General features: G+C 49.8%; 1 protein-coding gene across 3 annotated transcripts in view; it reads left to right on the top strand.

The window, feature by feature from the left end:
• Positions 1 to 16504, top strand: part of RNF40 (ring finger protein 40) — a 38992-nt gene extending 22488 nt beyond the window's left edge. Inside the window, exons 10-13 of one of the 3 annotated variants that reach the window (XM_074558222.1) lie at positions 3070 to 3195; positions 9562 to 9702; positions 11188 to 11289; positions 14523 to 16504. In XM_074558222.1, coding sequence (XP_074414323.1) covers positions 3070 to 3195; positions 9562 to 9702; positions 11188 to 11289; positions 14523 to 14699 — 546 coding nt within the window. In that variant the 3' untranslated portion in view covers positions 14700 to 16504. Of the gene's footprint in view, positions 1 to 3069; positions 3196 to 6238; positions 6359 to 6423; positions 6589 to 9561; positions 9703 to 11187; positions 11290 to 14522 lie in introns of those variants that run through there. The other 2 variants (XM_074558223.1, XM_074558224.1) reach the window with 2 other exon arrangements.
• Positions 16505 to 17648: the final 1144 nt, after the last annotated feature.

Consider the following 17648-nt stretch of genomic DNA (forward strand, 5'->3'; position numbering starts at 1 on the left):
CCGAAAAGTTCAGTAATTATTAATTAATTAATATTAATTAGGTTCTGTTAGCCATTAATAGCTATTTATTAGTTATTAATAGCGCTTATTAGTGATTTAATACCCTTTTATGAGCTGGCCGAGCAGGTGCTGGCCCTCAAAGCACAGGTGAGGCCCTGAAAAAGTAATTAATTTTAAATTAATTAATATTAACTAGGTTCTGTCAGCCATTAATAGCTATTTATTAGTTATTAATAGAGTGTATTAGTGATTTAATACCCATTTATCAGCTGGCCGAGCAGGTGCTGCCCTTCAAGGCACAGGTGAGGTCCCAAAAAAGTCAGTAATTACTTATAAATTAGGATTAATTAGATTCTGTTAGCCATTAATAGCTATTTATTAGTTATTAATAGAGTTTATTAGTGATTTAATACTTATTTATCAGCTGGCCGAGCAGGTGCTGGCCCTCAAGGCACAGGTTAAGCCCAGAAAAGGTCATTAAATATGAATTATTAGTATTAATTAGATTCTGTTAGCCATTAATAGCTACTTATTAATAGAGTTTATTAGTGATTTAATACCTATTTATCAGCTGGCCGAGCAGGTGCTGGCCCTCAAGGCACAGGTCAGGCCTGGAAAAGGTCGTTAATTATGAATTAATTAATATTTATTAGATTTTGTTAGCCATTAATAGCTGCTTATTAGTTATTAATAGGATTTATTGGTGATTTAATGGCCATTAATGACCTGGCCGAGCAGGTGCTGGCCCTCAAGGCACAGGTGAGGCCCCAAAAAAGTCATTAATTATTAATTAATGACTATTAATTAGATTCTGTTAGCCATTAATAGCTACTTATTAGTTATTAATAGAGTTTATTAGTGATTTAATGCCCATTAATGAGCTGGCCGAGCAGGTGCTGGGCCTCAAGGCACAGGTGAGGCCCCGAAAAGTTCATTAATTATTAATTAATCAATATTAATTAGGTTCTGTTAGCCGTTAATAGCTATTTATTAGTTATTAATAGAGTTTATTAGTGATCTAATGCCCATTAATGAGCTGGCCGAGCAGGTGCTGGCCCTCAAGGCACAGGTGAGGCCCCAAGAAGGTCATTAATAATTAATTAATTAATATTAGTTAGATTCTGTTAGCCATTAATAGCTACTTATTAGTTATTAATAGAGCTTATTGGTGATTTAATATCCATTAATCAGCTGGCCAAGCAGGTGCTGGCCCTCAAGGCACAGGTGAGGCCCCGAAAGAGTCATTAATTATTAATTAATTAATATTAATTAGATTCTGTTGGCCATTAATAGCTACTTATTAGTTATTAATAGAGATTATTGGTGATTTAATACCCATTAATGAGCTGGCCGAGCAGGTGCTGGCCCTCAAGGCACAGGTGAGGCCCCAAAAAAGTCATTAATTATTAATTAATTAAGATTAATTATTTTCTGTTAGCCATTAATAGCTATTTATTAGTTATTAATAGCATTTATTAGTGATTTAATGCCCATTAATGAGCTGGCCGAGCAGGTGCTGGCCCTCAAAGCACAGGTGAGGCCCCGAAAAGGTCATTAATTATTAATTAATTAATATTAATTAGATTCTGTTAGCCATTAATAGCTACTTATTAGTTATTAATAGCATTTATTAGTGATTTAATGCCCATTTATCAGCTGGCCGAGCAGGTGCTGGCCCTCAAGGCACAGGTGAGCCCTGAGAAGCTCATTAATTATTAATTATTAATTATTAATTATTAGTTATTTAATTGTGGCTAGAATGGTCGTTACTTCAGCTACTAATGGCCGGATTTCATTAATTAGGGATTAATTACTAATTAATTAATGGCTCTTGCAGGTGGAGCAGGACCCAAAAAGACCAATCAGGCCCTCATTAGTGCTAATAATAGGCTAATAATTGCTTAATTTTGCGCTAATAATTGGTTAATAATCCCTTAATATTGGCTAGAAATGCAGCGTTTTTTGCCTATTACCACCCCAGTTTGGCTAATTATTAATTAATTAGTGATTAATTGGTGGTTTTGGCAGGGGGAGGTGCAGCTGCAGGTGGAGCAGAACCCAAGAAGACCAATCAGGTTCTCATTAGCTCTAATAATTGGCTAATAACCCCCTAATTTCACCTAGAAACGCCGTTTTTTCACCTATTACCACCCCGATTTCGCTGATTATTAATTAATTAGTAATTAATTAATGGCTCCCGCAGGTGGAGGCACAGCTGCAGGTGGAGCAGGACCCAAAAAGACCCATCAGGTCCTCATTAGCTCTAATAATTGGCTAATAACCCCCTAATTTCACCTAGAAACGCCATTTTTTTGCCTATTGCCGCCCGGATTTTGCTGATTATTAATTAATTAGCGATTAATTAATGGTTCCCGCAGGTGGAAGGCGCAGCTGCAGGTGGATCAGGACCCAAAAAGACTTATCAGACCCTCATTAGCTCTAATAATTTGCTAATAACTCCCTAATTTCACCTAGAAACGCCGTTTTTTCACCTATTACCACCCCGATTTCGCTAATTATACATTAATTAGTGATTAATTACCGGCTCGCGCAGCTGCAGGTGGTGCAGAAGCTGGAGGAGAAGGATCAGACCTTCATTAACTCTAATAATTGACTAATAACCCCCTCATTTTACCTAGAAATGCCGTTTTTTCGCCTATTACCGCCCCGATTTCGCTGATTATTAATTAATTAGTGATTAATTAATGGTTCCCACAGGTGGAGGCGCAGCTGCAGGTGGAGCAGGAACCTAAAAAGATCAATCAGGCCTTCATTAGTTCTAATAATTGGCTAATAATCCCGTAATTTCACCTAGAAACGCCGGTTTTTCGCCTATTACCGCCCCGATTTCGATGATCATTAATTAATTAGTGATTAATTAATGGCTCCCGCAGGTAGAGGGGCAGCTGCAGGTGGAGCAGGACCCAAAAAGACCTATCAGACCCTCATTAGCTCTAATAATCGGCTAATAATTCCTTAATTTCACCTAGAAACTCCGTTTTTTCACCTATTACCACCCCGATTTCGCTGATCATTAATTAATTAGTGATTAATTACCGGTTCCCGCAGGTGGAGGCGCAGCTGCAGGTGGTGCAGAAGCTGGAGGAGAAGGAGCGGGGCCTGCAGAGCGCCCTGGGCGCGGTGGAGAAGGAGCTGAGCCTGCGCTCGCAGGCCCTGGAGCTGCACAAGAGGAAGGTGAGGGGGGACAGGTGTGACACAGGTGTGTCTGGGTGGGTGCCAGGTGTGCCCAGGTGTGCCCAAGTGTGTCCAGGTGTGTCCCAGGTGTCCCCAGAGGTGCTCAGGTGTGACACAGGGTGTTCAGGTGTCCCCAGGTGTGTCACAGGTGTGTCCCCAGGTGAGCTGAGCCTGCGCTCGCAGGCCCTCGAGCTGCACAAGAGGAAGGTGAGGGGGGACAGGTGTGACACAGGTGTGTTCAGGTGTGTTCAGGTGTGCCCAGGTGTGACACAGGTGTGTCACAGGTGTGCCCAGGTGTGTCCCCAGGTGAGCTGAGCCTGCGCTCGCAGGCACTGGAGCTGCACAAGAGGAAGGTGAGGGGGGACGGGTGTGACACAGGTGTGCCCAGGTGTGCCCAGGTGTGTCTGGGTGGGTCCCAGGTGTGCCCAGGTGTGTTCAGGTGTGTCACAGGTGTGTCCCCAGGTGAGCTGAGCCTGCGCTCGCAGGCCCTGGAGCTGCACAAGAGGAAGGTGAGGGGGGGACGGGTGTGACACAGGTGGGGACAGGTGTGCCCAGGTGTGCCCAGGTGTGGCACAGGTACGTCCTAGGTACCCCCAGATGTGTCCCAGGTGTGTCCAGGTATGCCCAGGTGTGTCACAGGTGTGTCCCAGGTGAGCTGAGCCTGCGCTCGCAGGCCCTGGAGCTGCACAAGAGGAAGGTGAGGGGGGCAGGTGGGGACAGGTGTGACACAGGTGCGCTCAGGTGTGTTCAGGTGTGACCAGGTGTGTCCCCAGGTGTCCCCAGGTGTGCTCAGGTGTGTCACAGGTGTGTCCTAAGTAGCCTCAGATGTGTCCCAGGTGTGCCCAGGTGTGTCCCAGGTGTGCCCAGGTGTGACACAGGTGTGCCCAGGTGTGCCCAGGTGTGTCCCAGGTGTGTCCCAGGTGAGCTGAGCCTGCGCTCGCAGGCCCTGGAGCTGCACAAGAGGAAGGTGAGGGGGACAGGTGTGACACAGGTGTGACCAGGTGTGTCCCAGGTGTGTCTGGGTGGGTCCCAGGGGTGCCCAGGTGTGTTCAGGTATATTCAGGTAGGTCCCAGGTGTGCCCAGGTGTGCCCTAGATAGTCCCAGGTGTGTCCCAGGTGTGCCCAAATGTCACCCAATGTAACCCAGGTGTGTCACAGGTGTCCCCAGGCGTGTTCAGGTGTGCCCAGGTGTGTCACAGGTGTGTTTGGGTGTGACCAGGTGTCACCAGGTGTGACCAGGTGTGTCTGGGTGTGTCACAGGTGTGCCCAGCTGTGCCCAGGTGTGCCCAGGTGTGTCTGGGTGGGTCCTAGGTGGGTATCAGGTGTCCCAGGTGTCCCCAGGTGTGCTCAGGTGTGTCCAGGTGTCCCCAGGTGTGCCCAGGTGTGACACAGGTGTGTCCCCAGGTGAGCTGAGCCTGCGCTCGCAGGCCCTCGAGCTGCACAAGAGGAAGGTGAGGGGGGACAGGTGGGGACAGGTGTGACACAGGTGTGACACAGGTGTGCCCTAATGTCACCCAATGTAACCCAGGTGTGTCCCAGGTGTCCCCAGGTGTTTTCAGGTGTGACACAGGTGTGTCTGGGTGGGTCCCAGGTGTGCCCAGGTGTCCCCAGGTGTGTCACAGGTGTGTCTTAGGTAGCCCCAGTTGTGTCACAGGTGCCCCCAGGTGTGCCCAGGTGTGTCACAGGTGTGTTTGGGTGTGTCCCAGGTGTGTCTGGGTGTGCCCAGGTGTGTGCCCAGGTGTGACACAGGTGTGTCCAGGTGTGCCCAGGTGTGTCACAGGTGTGTCCCCAGGTGAGCTGAGCCTGCGCTCGCGGGCCCTGGAGCTGCACAAGAGGAAGGTGAGGGGGGACAGGTGTGACACAGGTGTGACACAGGTGTGCCCAGGTGTGACACAGGTGTGTTCAGGTGTGCTCAGGTGTGTCACAGGTGTGTCCCCAGGTGTCCCCAGGTGTGCCCAGGTGTGTCTGGGTGGGTCCCAGGTGTGTTCAGGTGTGGCACAGGTGTCCCCAGGTGTGTCTGGGTGGGTCCCGGGTGTGCCCAGGTGTGTTCAGGTATATTCAGGTGTGCCCAGGTGTGCCCAGGTGTGTCTGGGTGGGTCCCAGGTGGGACCGAGTGGGTCTCAGGTGTGTCCCAGGTACCCCCAGGTGTGTCAAATGTGTCACAGGTGTGACAGAGGTGTGTTCAGGTGTATTCAGGTGTGTCCCAGGTGTGTCTGGGTGGGTCTCAGGTGGGTCTCAGGTGTTCCAGGTGTCCCCAGAGGTGCACGGGTGTGACCAGGTGTGTTCAGGTGTGTCCCCAGGGGTATCCCAGGTGTATTTCAGGTAACTCAGGTGTATCTCGGATACTTCAGGTGTAACCCAGGTGTATCTCAGGTAACCCCTGTGTATCCCAGGTGTATCCCAGGTGTATCTAAATGGATCTCAGCTGTGCCCAAGTGTGTTCCAGGTGTGCCCAGGTGTATCTCAGGTGTGTCTCAGGTGTATCTGAGGTAACTCAGGTGTATCCAGATAGTGCCCAGGTGTGCCCAGGTGTGCTCAGGTGTATTTCAGGTGTGTTTCAAATAGGTTTAGGTGTGCCCAGGTGTAGCCCAGGTAACTCTGGTGTACCCCGGTGTAACCCAGGTGTATCTCAGGTATCCCAGGTAACTCAGGTGTACCCAGGTGTATCCCAGGTGTAACCCAGGTGTACCCAGGTGTATCTCAGGTGTATCCCAGGTGTATCTCCGGTGTGTCTCGGGTGTATCCCAGGTGTACCCAGGTGTACCCAGGTGTATCTCAGGTAACTCAGGTGTATTCAGATAGTACTCAGGTGTACCCCAGGTGTAACCCAGGTGTATCCCAGGTATATCCCAGGTGTACCCAGGTGTAACCCAGGTGTAACCCAGGTTACTCAGGTGTAACCCAGGTGTACCCAGGTGTAACCCAGGTATCCCAGGTGTACCCAGGTGTATCCCAGGTGTAACCCAGGTGTATCCCAGGTGTATCCCAGGTGTGCCCAGGTGTAACCCAGGTGTATCCCAGGTGTAACCCCGGTGTATTCCAGGCCGTTGAGGCCGCCCAGCTGGCGGAGGACCTGCGCGCGCAGGGCGAGCACGTGCAGGCGCGGCTCCGCGAGCTCCAGGTGTGCCCAGGTGTAACCCAGGTGTAACCCAGGTGTATCTCAGGTGTATCTCAGGTACCACAGGTGTAACCCAGGTGTATCCCAGGTGTAACCCCGGTGTATTGCAGGCCGTGGAGGCCGCCCAGCTGGCGGAGGACCTGCGGGCGCAGGGCGAGCACGTGCAGGCGCGGCTCCGCGAGCTCCAGGTGTGCCCAGGTGTAACCCAGGTGTATCCCAGGTGTATCTCAGGTGTATCTCAGGTGTAACCCAGGTGTATCCCAGGTGTATCTCAGGTTACTCAGGTGTAACCCAGGTGTAACCCAGGTGTATCTCAGGTGTATCTGAGGATGCCCAGGTGTATCTCAGGTGTATCTAAATGGATCTCAGCTGTGCCCAAGTGTGCCCATGTGTATGTCAGGTTACTCAGGTGTATCCAGATTGTGCCCAGGTGTAACCCAGGTGTATCCCAGGTAACCCAGGTGTAACCCAGGTGTATCCCAGGTGTAACCCCGGTGTATTCCAGGCCGTGGAGGCGGCCCAGCTGGCGGAGGACCTGCGTGCGCAGGGCGAGCACGTGCAGGCGCGGCTCCGCGAGCTCCAGGTGTAACCCAGGAGTAACCCAGGTGTAACCCAGCTTACTCAGGTGTAACCCAGGTGTATCTAAGGATGCCCAGGTGTATCTCAGGTGTATCTAAATGGACCTTAGGTGTGTCCAAGTGTGCCCAGGTGTATGTCAGGTTACTCAGGTGTATCCCAGGTGTGCCCAGGTGTAACCCAGGTGTATTTCAGGTATCTCAGGTGTATCTAAATAGTGCCCAGGTGTACCTAGGTGTAACCCAGGTGTACCCAGGTGTATCCCAGGTTACTCAGGTGTATCCCTGGTGTATTCCAGGCCGTGGAGGCCGCCCAGCTGGCGGAGGACCTGCGCGCGCAGGGCGAGCACGTGCAGGCGCGGCTCCGCGAGCTCCAGGTGTGCCCAGGTATAACCCAGGTGTATCCCAGGTGTAACCCAGGTGTAACCCAGGTGTGCCCAGGTGTATCCCAGGTGTATCCCAGGTGTATCCCAGGTGTATCCCAGGTGTATCCCAGGTGTAACCCAGGTGTGCCCAGGTGTAATCCAGGTGTATCCCAGGTGTACCCCAGGTAACTCAAGTGTATCCCAGATGTAACCCAGGTGTATTTCAGGTACTTCAGGTGTATCTCAGGTGTATCGAGATAGTGCCCAGGTGTACCCAGGTGTACCCAGGTGTAACCCAGGTGTAACCCAGGTGTATTTCAGGTAGCTCAAGTGTATCCCAGATAACTCTGGTGTACCCAGGTGTATCTCAGGTGTCCCAGGTAACTCAGGTGTAACCCAGATGTAACCCAGGTGTATTTCAGGTGTATGTCAGATACCTCAGGTGTATCCCAGGTGTATCCCAGGTGTACCTCAGGTAACCCAGGTGTAACCCAGGTGACTCAGGTAACTCAGGTGTAACCCAGGTGTGCCCAGGTGTATCCCAGGTGTAACCCAGGTGTAACCGAGATGTTTCTCCAGGCCGTTGAGGCCGCCCAGCTGGCGGAGGACCTGCGGGCGCAGGGCGAGCACGTGCAGGCGCGGCTCCGCGAGCTCCAGGTGTGCCCAGGTGTACTCAGGTGTAACCAAGGTGTAATCCAGGTGTATCTCATGTAACCCAGGTGTACCCAGGTGTGCCTCAGGTTACTCAGGTGTAACCCAGGTGTAACCCAGGTGTACCCGGGTGTATCCCGCGTGTATCCCAGGTTACTCAGGTGTACCAGGTGTAACCCAGGTGTATCCCAGGTGTAACCCCGGTGTATTCCAGGCCGTTGAGGCCGCCCAGCTGGCGGAGGACCTGCGCGCGCAGGGCGAGCACGTGCAGGCGCGGCTCCGCGAGCTCCAGGTGTGCCCAGGTATAACCCAGGTGTAGCCCAGGTGTAGCCCAGGTGTATCTCAGGTGTAACCCAGGTGTACCCAGGTGTAACCCAGGTGTACCCACGTGTATGTCAGGTTACTCAGGTGTATCCCAGGTGGAACCCAGGTGTATTTCGGGTGTATCTCAGGCAACTCAGGTGTATCCAGATTGTGCCCAGCTGTACCCAGGTGTATCCCAGGTGTGCCCAGGTGTAACCCAGGTGTAACTCACGTGTATTTCAGGTGTATCTCAGGTACCTCAGGTGTATCCAGATGGTGCCCAGGTGTATCTGGGTGTAACCCAGGTGTATCCCAGGTACCACAGGTGTATCCCAGGTGTATCCGCGTGTGTCCAGGTGTATCTCAGGTGTATCTAAATGGATCTTGGGTGTATCCCAGATAACCAAGGTGCGCCCAGGTGTATCCCAGGTGCACCCAGGTGTATCCCAGGTGTAACCCAGGTGTATCCCAGGTGTAACCCAGGTGTAACCCAGGTGTAACCCAGGTGACTCAGGTAACCCAGGTGTAACCCAGGTGTAACCCAGGTGTAACCCAGGTGTATCTCAGGTGTATCTAAGGATGCCCAGGTGTACTCAGGTGTATCTAAGGATGCCCAGGTGTATCTCAGGTGTATCTAAATGGATCTCAGGTGTGCCCAAGTGTGCCAAGGTGTATGTCAGGTTACTCAGGTGTATCCCAGGTGTGCCCAGGTGTAACCCAGGTGTATCTCAGGTAACTCAGGTGTATCCAGATTGTGCCCAGGTGTGCCCAGGTGTAACCCAGGTGTAACCCAGGTGTAACCCAGGTGTATCTCAGGTAACTCAGGTTACTCAGGTATAACCCAGGTAACTCAGGTGTATCCCAGGTGTATCTCAGGTTACTTAGATGTGCTCAGGTGTAACCCAGGTGGTATCTCAGGGGTACCCAGCTATACCTCAGGTCACCCAGGTGTAACCCAGGTGTAACTTAGGTGTATTTCAGGTGTATCTCAGGTACCTCAGGTGTATCCAGATAGTGGCCAGGTGTATCTGGGTGTAACCCAGGTGTATCCCAGGTACCACAGGTGTATCCCAGGTGTATCCGCGTGTGTCCAGGTGTATCTCAGGTGTGTCTAAATGGATCTTAGGTGTATCCCAGATAACTAAGGTGTGCCCAGGTGTATCTCAGGTAAACCAGGTGTAACCCAGGTGTATCCCAGGAGTAACGGAGTTGTTTCTCCAGGCTGTGGAGGCCGCCCAGCTGGCGGAGGACCTGCGGGCGCAGGGCGAGCACGTGCAGGCGCGGCTCCGCGAGCTCCAGGTGTGCCCAGGTGTAACCCAGGTGTATCCCAGGTGTAACAGAGCTGTTTCTCCAGGCCGTGGAGGCCGCCCAGCTGGCGGAGGACCTGCGGGCGCAGGGCGAGCACGTGCAGGCGCGGCTCCGCGAGCTCCAGGTGTGCGCGGCCGAGAACCGGGCGGCCAAGGACAAGGAGTCGCTGAGCCTCAAGAGAGCCCAGGTGGGAGAAGGTTCCAGAATTTTGGGGAAATTTGGGGAGCTTTGTGTTTTATTTTGTTAAATTTTTTGGGAATTTTTTGAGGATTTTTTGAGGGGTCTTTTTGGGATTTTTAGGGCTTTTTTGGTGATTTTTGGGGTTTTTTTAAGTTAATTTTGAAGATTTTTTTAGGAAACTTTTGGGATTTTAAAATGGAATTTTTGGGGGATTTTGGAAATTTTGTGGGATTTATTTTTTGGGAATTTTTTGAGGGTTTTTTGTGATTTTTAGGGTTATTTTGGTGATTTTTGGTTTTTTTTAAGTTGATTTTTAGGGTTTTTTTAGGAAATTTTTGGGATTATAAGTGGAATTTTTGGGGAATTTTGGAAATTTTGTGGGTTTTATTCTTTTTAATTTTTTGGCAATTTTTAGAGAATTTTTTGAGGGTTTTTTGTGATTTTTAGGGGTTTTTTTAGGTAATTTTGAGGGTTTTATTAGGAAATTTTTTGGGATTTTTAAGTGGAATTTTTGGGGAATTTTGGAAATTTTGTGGGTTTTATTTTCTTTTTAATTTTTTGGGAATTTTTAGAGAATTTTTTGAGAGTTTTTTTGGGGATTTTTAGGGGTTTTTTGGTGATTTTTGGGGGACTTTTCAGTGAATTTTGAGGATTCTTTTAGGCAATTTTTGGGAATTTTAAGTGGAATTTTTGGGGAATTTTGGAAATGCTGTGGGTTTTTTTTTAATTTTTTGGGAATTTTTTGAGAATTTTTTTGAGGTTTTTTTGGGGGTTTTTAGGGTTTTTTAGGTGATTTTTGGGGTTTTTTTAGTGAATTTTGAGGGTTTTTAAAGGGAATTTTTGGAGGGATTTTTAAGTGGGATTTTTGGGGAATTTTTCTTAATTTTTGAGGCATTTTTGGGGCAGTTGTGGGAACATCTTTGGAAATATTTTTGTGACTTTCGGTGGAACTTTTTTTGCGTTTTTTGAGGGGATTTTTTGGGAATTTTGGGAATTTTCTTGGAGATGTTTTTGGGAATTTTCTTGGAGATGCTTTTGGGAATTTTCTTGGAGATGCTTTTGGGAATTTTTGAGGAATTTTTTGGGATATTTTTGGGACCATGTTGGGCATTTTTGAGGAATTTTTTGGGATATTTTTGGAACCATTTTTGGGAATTTTTGAGGAATTTTTTGGGATATTTTTGGGAATTTTGGGAGTTTTCTTGGAGACGTTTTTGGGAATTTCTGAGGAATTTTTTTGAGATATTTTTGGGACCATTTTGGGGAATTTTTGAGGAATTTTTTGGGATATTTTTGGGAAATTTTGAGGAATATTTTGGGATATTTTTGGGACCGTTTTTGGGCATATTTGAGGAATTTTTTGGGACCATTTTTGGGAGTTTTTGGTGAATTTTTTGGGATATTTTTGGGACCATTTTTGGGAATTTTTGGTGAATTTTTTGGGATTTTTTTGGTGAATTTTGGTGAATTTTGGTGAATTTTTCCATTTCAGGAGGAGCTGTCGCGGCTGCGCCGGAAGCTGGAGAAGCAGCGCAAGGTCGAGGTTTACGCCGACGCCGACCAGATCCTGCAGGAGGAGATCAAGGAGTACCGGGTGAGGCTTCCGGAACCTTCCGGGACCTTGTGGGGGCTTCCGGAACCTTCCAGGACCTTCTGGGAGCCTCCGGAACCTTCCAGAACCTTCCGGGACCTTCTGGGAGCTTCTGGAACCTCCCAGAACCTCTTGGGACCTTGAGGAACTTTGGGTGGAGCTTCTGGAACCTTCCGGGACCTTCCAGGACCTTCTGGGAGCTTCTGGAACATCCCAGAACCTCTTGGGACCTTGAGGAACTTTGGGTGGAGCTTCTGGAACCTTCCGGGACCTTCCAGGACCTTCTGGGAGCTTGAGGAACTTCGAGTGGAGCTTCTGGAATCTTCCAGAACCTCTTGGGCCCTTGAGGAACCTTGGGCGGAGCTTCTGGGACCTTCCAGAACCCTCTGGGACCTCGAGGAACCTTAAGGAACCTTGAGGAACCTTGAGTGAAGGTTTTGGAATCTTCCAGAACCTCCTGGGACCTTGAGGAACCTTGAGGAACTTCGGGTGGAGCTTCTGGAACCTTTTGGGGTCTCCTGGGACCTCCCAGGACCTCTTGGGACCCTGAGGAACCTCGGGGAACCTTGGGTGGAGCTTCTGGAACCTTCCAAAACCTCCTGGGAACCTTGAGTGGAGGTTCTGGAACCTTCCAGAACCTTCCGGGACTTCCAGGACCTTCTGGCAGCTTCTGGAACCTTCCAGAACCTCCTGGGACCTCAAGGAACCTCGAGGAACCTTGAGTGGAGCTTTTAGAACCTTCCAGAATCTCTTGGGATCTTGAGGAACTTTGAGTGGAGCTTTTGGAACCTTTTGGGGTCTCCTGGGACCACCCAGGACCTCTTGGGACCTCGAGGAACCTTGAGGAACCTTGGGTGGAGCTTCTGGAACCTTCGAAAACCTCCTGGGACCTCGAGGAACCTTGGGGAACCTTGAGTGGAGGTTCTGGAAGGTTCGAGAACCTTCCAGAACTTTTCGGGACCTTCCAGAACCCTCTGGGATCTCGAGGAACCTTGAGGAGCTTTTGGGACCTGGGGTGGAGCTTTGGGGACTTTGGGTCGTTTCCGCTGACCTTCAGTGACGTCAGTTGGTCATTGGTGACCTTGGTTGACCGTTGATGGCCTTGGTTGACCATTGATGGCCTTTGTTGACTTTAGTTGACCATCAGTGGTTTAGGTTGACCGTTAATGACTTTTTATGATCTTGGTTGACCGTTCATGACCTTGCTTGACCATTGATGACCTTCAATGACCACTGATGACCATTGATGACCAACGATGACCGCGTGTCCCCTCCAGCCAGGCATGGCTGACCATTGATGACCTTCAATGACCGTTAATGACTGTGGTTGACCGTTAATGACTGTGGTTGACCGTTAATGACCGTGGTTGACCGTTGATGACCTTCAATGGCCACTGATGATCATTAATGACCTTGGTTGACCGTGTGTCTCCTCCGGCCAGGCCCGGCTGATCATTAATGACCATTGATGACCATTAATGACCTTGGTTGACTATTGGCGACCATTAATGAGCATTGATGACCAATAATGACTTTGCTTGACCATTAATGATCTTCAATGATCTTGCATGACCATTGATGACCATTGATGACCTTCAATGGTCTTGGTTGACTATTAATGACCATTGATGACCTTCAATGACCATTAATGACCGTGGTTGACCGTTGATGACTGTGGTTGACCATTGATGACCATTAATGATCTTGGCTGACCGCGTGTCCCCTCCGGCCAGGCCCGGCTGACCATTGATGACCATTGATGACCATTAATGACCTTGGTTGACCGCTAATGACTATTAATGACCACTAATGGCTGTGGTTGACCATTGATGATCTTCAATGTCCATTGATGACCTTCAATGACCAATAATGACCATTGATGACCTTCAATGGCCTTGGTTGACCATTGATGGCCTTCAGTGACCACTGATGACCATTGATGACCAACAATGACCTTCAATGACCTTGGTTGATCATTGATGACCCTTGATGACCACTGATGACCATTGATGATCTTGGCTGACCGTGTGTCCCCTCCGGGCAGGCCCGGCTGACCATTGATGACTATTAATGATCTTGGTTGACCGCTAATGACTATTAATGAGCCCTAATGGCTGTGGTTAACCATTGATGACCATTGATGACCAACAATGACCGCGTGTGCCCTCCGGCCAGGCCCGGCTGACCATTGATGACCGTTGATGACCAATAATGAACATTAATGATCATGGCTGACCATTGATGACCTTCAATGGCTTTGCTTGACCATTGATGACCATTAATGACCATTAATGACCATGGTTGACCACAGATGACTTTCAATGACCTTGGTTGACCATTGATGAACTTCAATGACCTTGGTTGATCATTGATGACCAATAGTGACCATTAATGACTGTCATTGACCATTTAAGGCCTTGGTTGACCGGTAATGACCATTAATGACTGTGGTTGACCATTGATGACCTTCAATGGTCATTGATGACCTTCAGTGATTTTGGTTGACCATTGATGATCTTCAATGACTTTGCTTGACCATTGATGACCTTCAATGACCTTGGTTGGCCATCGATGACCATTCATGACCTTCAATGACTATGGTTGACCGTTGGTGACCATCAATGACTATGGTTGACCATTGGTGACCATCAATGACCACTGATGACCAACAATGACCGTGGTTGACCGTTGATGACCTTCAATGACTACTGATGACCGTTGATGACCAACGATGACCGCGTGTCCCCTCCGGCCAGGCGCGGCTGACCATTGATGACCATTGATGACCATTAATGACCATGGTTGACCACTGATGACCTTCAATGATCTTGGTTGACCATTGATGATCATTGATGACCATTAATGACCTTGGCTGATCATTAATGATATTAGGAGACCATTTAAGGCTTTGGTTGACCATTGATGACCTTGGTTGACTATTGGTGACCATTAATGACCATGGTTGACCATTGATGACCTTCAAGGACCTTGATTGACCATTGATGACCATTAACGACCATGGTTGACCATTGATGACTTTCAATGACCTTGCTTGACCATTGATGACTTTCAATGACCATTGATGACCTTCAATGACCTTGGTTGACCACTGATGACCATCAGTGACCGTGGTTGACCAATAATGACTTTCAATGACCTTGCTTGACCATTGATGACCTTCAGTGATCTCTGATGACCATTGATGACCACTAATGACCGCGTGTCCCCCCGGGCAGGCGCGGCTGACGTGTCCGTGCTGCAACGCGCGCAAGAAGGACGCGGTGCTGACCAAGTGCTTCCACGTCTTCTGCTTCGAGTGCGTCAAGAGCCGCTACGACACGCGCCAGAGGAAGTGCCCCAAGTGCAACGCGGCCTTCGGCGCCCACGACTTCCACCGCGTCTACATCAGCTGAGACGGCGGCGTCTGGGGTGGGCGTGGTCATCGGTGACCATCCGTGGTCATCAGTGACCATCCGTGGTCATCAGTGACCATCCGTGGTCACCTATGACCATCCGTGCTCATCCAGTGTCCATAATTTGGTAATTTATGATCATTTATGGTCATCCTTGGTGACCGATGACCACCAATGGCCATCCGTGCTCATCCAGTGTCCATAATTTGGTGATCTCTGACCATTTATGGTCACCCAATGTCCATGTTTTGGTGGCCATGATCACCAATGACCATCCATGGTCACCAATGTCCACCCTTGCTGACCCACCACAAGGACAATGGTCATTCACGGTGGCCAGGGGTCATCTGTGATCATTTATGGTCGTTCTTGGTGACCACTGACCACCAATGACCACCCGTGGTCATCCAATGTCCATAATTTGGTGATCTCTGACCATTTCTGGTCACCCAATGTCCATAATTTGCTGGTTTATGACCGTTTATGGTCATCCTTGGTGACCACGGCCACCAATGACCACCGGTGGTCATCCAGTGTCCATAATTTGGTGATCTACAACCATTTCTGGTCATCCAATGTCCATTCCTGGTGATTACGGTCACCAATGACCATCCATGGTCATGCACTGTCCATCTCTTGGTGATCTGTGACCACCCGTGGTCATCCAATGTCCATAATTTGGTGGTTTATGACCATTTATGGTCATCCTTGGTGACCAATGACCACCAGTGACCACCCATGGTCATGCAGTGTCCATCCCTGGTGACCATGGCTACCAATGACCACCCATGGTCACCAATGTCCATCCTTGGTGACAATGACCACCCATGGTCACCCATTGTTTATTCTTGGTGACCACGACTTCCACCGCGTCTACATCAGCTGAGACGGCGGCGTCTGGGGTGGGCGTGGCCACCAGTGACCATCCGTGGTCATCCAATGTCCATCTTTTGGTGGTCTGTGACCATTTCTGGTCATCCAATGTCCATCCTTGGTGACTTTTGACCATTTATGGTCATCCAGTGTCCATCTTTTGGTGATTACGGCCACCAATGACCATCCATGGTCACCATTGTTCATCTCTTGGTGATCTGTGGCCACCCATGGTCATCCAATGTCCATAATTTGGTGATCTACAACCAGTTATGGTCATCCAATGTCCATCTTTTGGTGACCATGGCCACCAATGACCATCCATGGTCAGCAATGTCCATCCTTGCTGACCCACCACAAGGACAATGGTCATTCATGGTGGCCAGGGGTCATCTGTGATCATTTATGGTCGTTCTTGGTGACCACTGACCACCAGTGACCATCTATGCTCATCCAATGTCCATCTTTTGGTGATCTGTGACCATCCATGGTCATGCAGTGTCCATAATTTGCTGGTTTATGACCGTTTATGGTCATCCTTGGTGACCACGGCCATCAATGACCACCGGTGGTCATCCAGTGTCCATAATTTGGTGATCTACAACCATTTATGGTCATCCAGTGTCTATTCCTGGTGATTACGGCCACCAATGACCATCCATGGTCACCAGTGTTCATCTCTTGGTGATCTGTGACCACCCGTGGTCATCCAATGTCCAGCCTTGGTGACCAATGAGCACCAATGACCACCCGTGGTCACCCAGTGTCCATAATTTGGTTGTTTATGACCATTTATGGTCATCCTTGGTGACCAATGACCACCAATGACCACTCGTGATCATCCAGTGTCCATCCTTGGTGACCACGGCCACCAGTGACCACCCATGGTCATCCAGTGTCCATAATTTGGTGATCTCTGACCATTCATGGTCACCAATGTCCATTTTTGGTGACCGTGACCACCAATGACCATCCATGGTCACCCATTGTCCATCCCTGGTGACCAATGACCACCGATGACCCCCCCTGATGACCACTGACCATCTCTGGCCATGCCGTGGTCACTCCTGGTCATCTCTTGCTGACCAATGACCGCCTGTGGTCACTCTGTGTCCATCACTGACCGCCTGTGGTCACTCTAAAGTGACCAATGACCGCCTGTGGTCACTCTGTGTCCACCAATGACCGCCTGTGGTCACTCCACAGTGACCAATGACCACCCGTGGTCACTCTGTGTCCATCACTGACCGCCTGTGGTCACTCCAAAGTGACCACTGACCGCCTGTGGTCACTCTGTGTCCACCAATGACCGCCTGTGGTCACTCCAGAGTGACCACTGACCACCTGTGGTCACTCTGTGTCCACCAATGACTGCCTGTGGTCACTCTGTGTCCACCAATGACCGCCTGTGGTCACTCTTGGTCACTCTGCGGCCACCTCAAGGTCACCCTTGACCCCCTTTGTCCACCCCGAAGTGACCACTGACCCCTCTAGAGCGACCATTGGTCACTTGTGGTCATCTTGAGCACCCCAGAGTGACCACGGAGTGCCCAGAGTGACCACTGCTCACCACTGACCATCAGTGACCACCCCAAAGTGACCACTGACCACCCAGAGTGACCACTGACCATCACTGACCACCTCAGAGTGACCATTGGTCACTGCTGCTCATTCCAAAGTGACCACTGATCACTCCTGATCACCTCAAAGTGACCACTGACCATGTCAGAGTGACCAGTGGTCACTCCTGGTCAGTCTAAAGTGACCAATAGTTGCTCCTGACCACCCCAAAATGACCACTGGTCACTCCTGGTCACTCTAAATGACCACTGGTCACACTAAGGTCACCCCAAAGTGACCACTGGTCACTTCCAGCCAGCTTGACCACCTCAAAGTGACCACTGACCACTCCAGGCCACCCCAAAGTGACCACTGACCATCTCAGAGTGACCACTGCTCACTCCTGGTCACTCATGGCCACTGTAAAATGACCAGTGGTCACTCAAAGGCAACCACTGGTCACTCATGGTCACTCCAAAGTGACCACTGACCATCTCAGAGTGACTACTGGTAACT

Source organism: Zonotrichia albicollis, chromosome 24 (assembly GCF_047830755.1).
Source record: "Zonotrichia albicollis isolate bZonAlb1 chromosome 24, bZonAlb1.hap1, whole genome shotgun sequence".
Classification (NCBI taxonomy): Eukaryota; Metazoa; Chordata; class Aves; order Passeriformes; family Passerellidae; genus Zonotrichia; species Zonotrichia albicollis.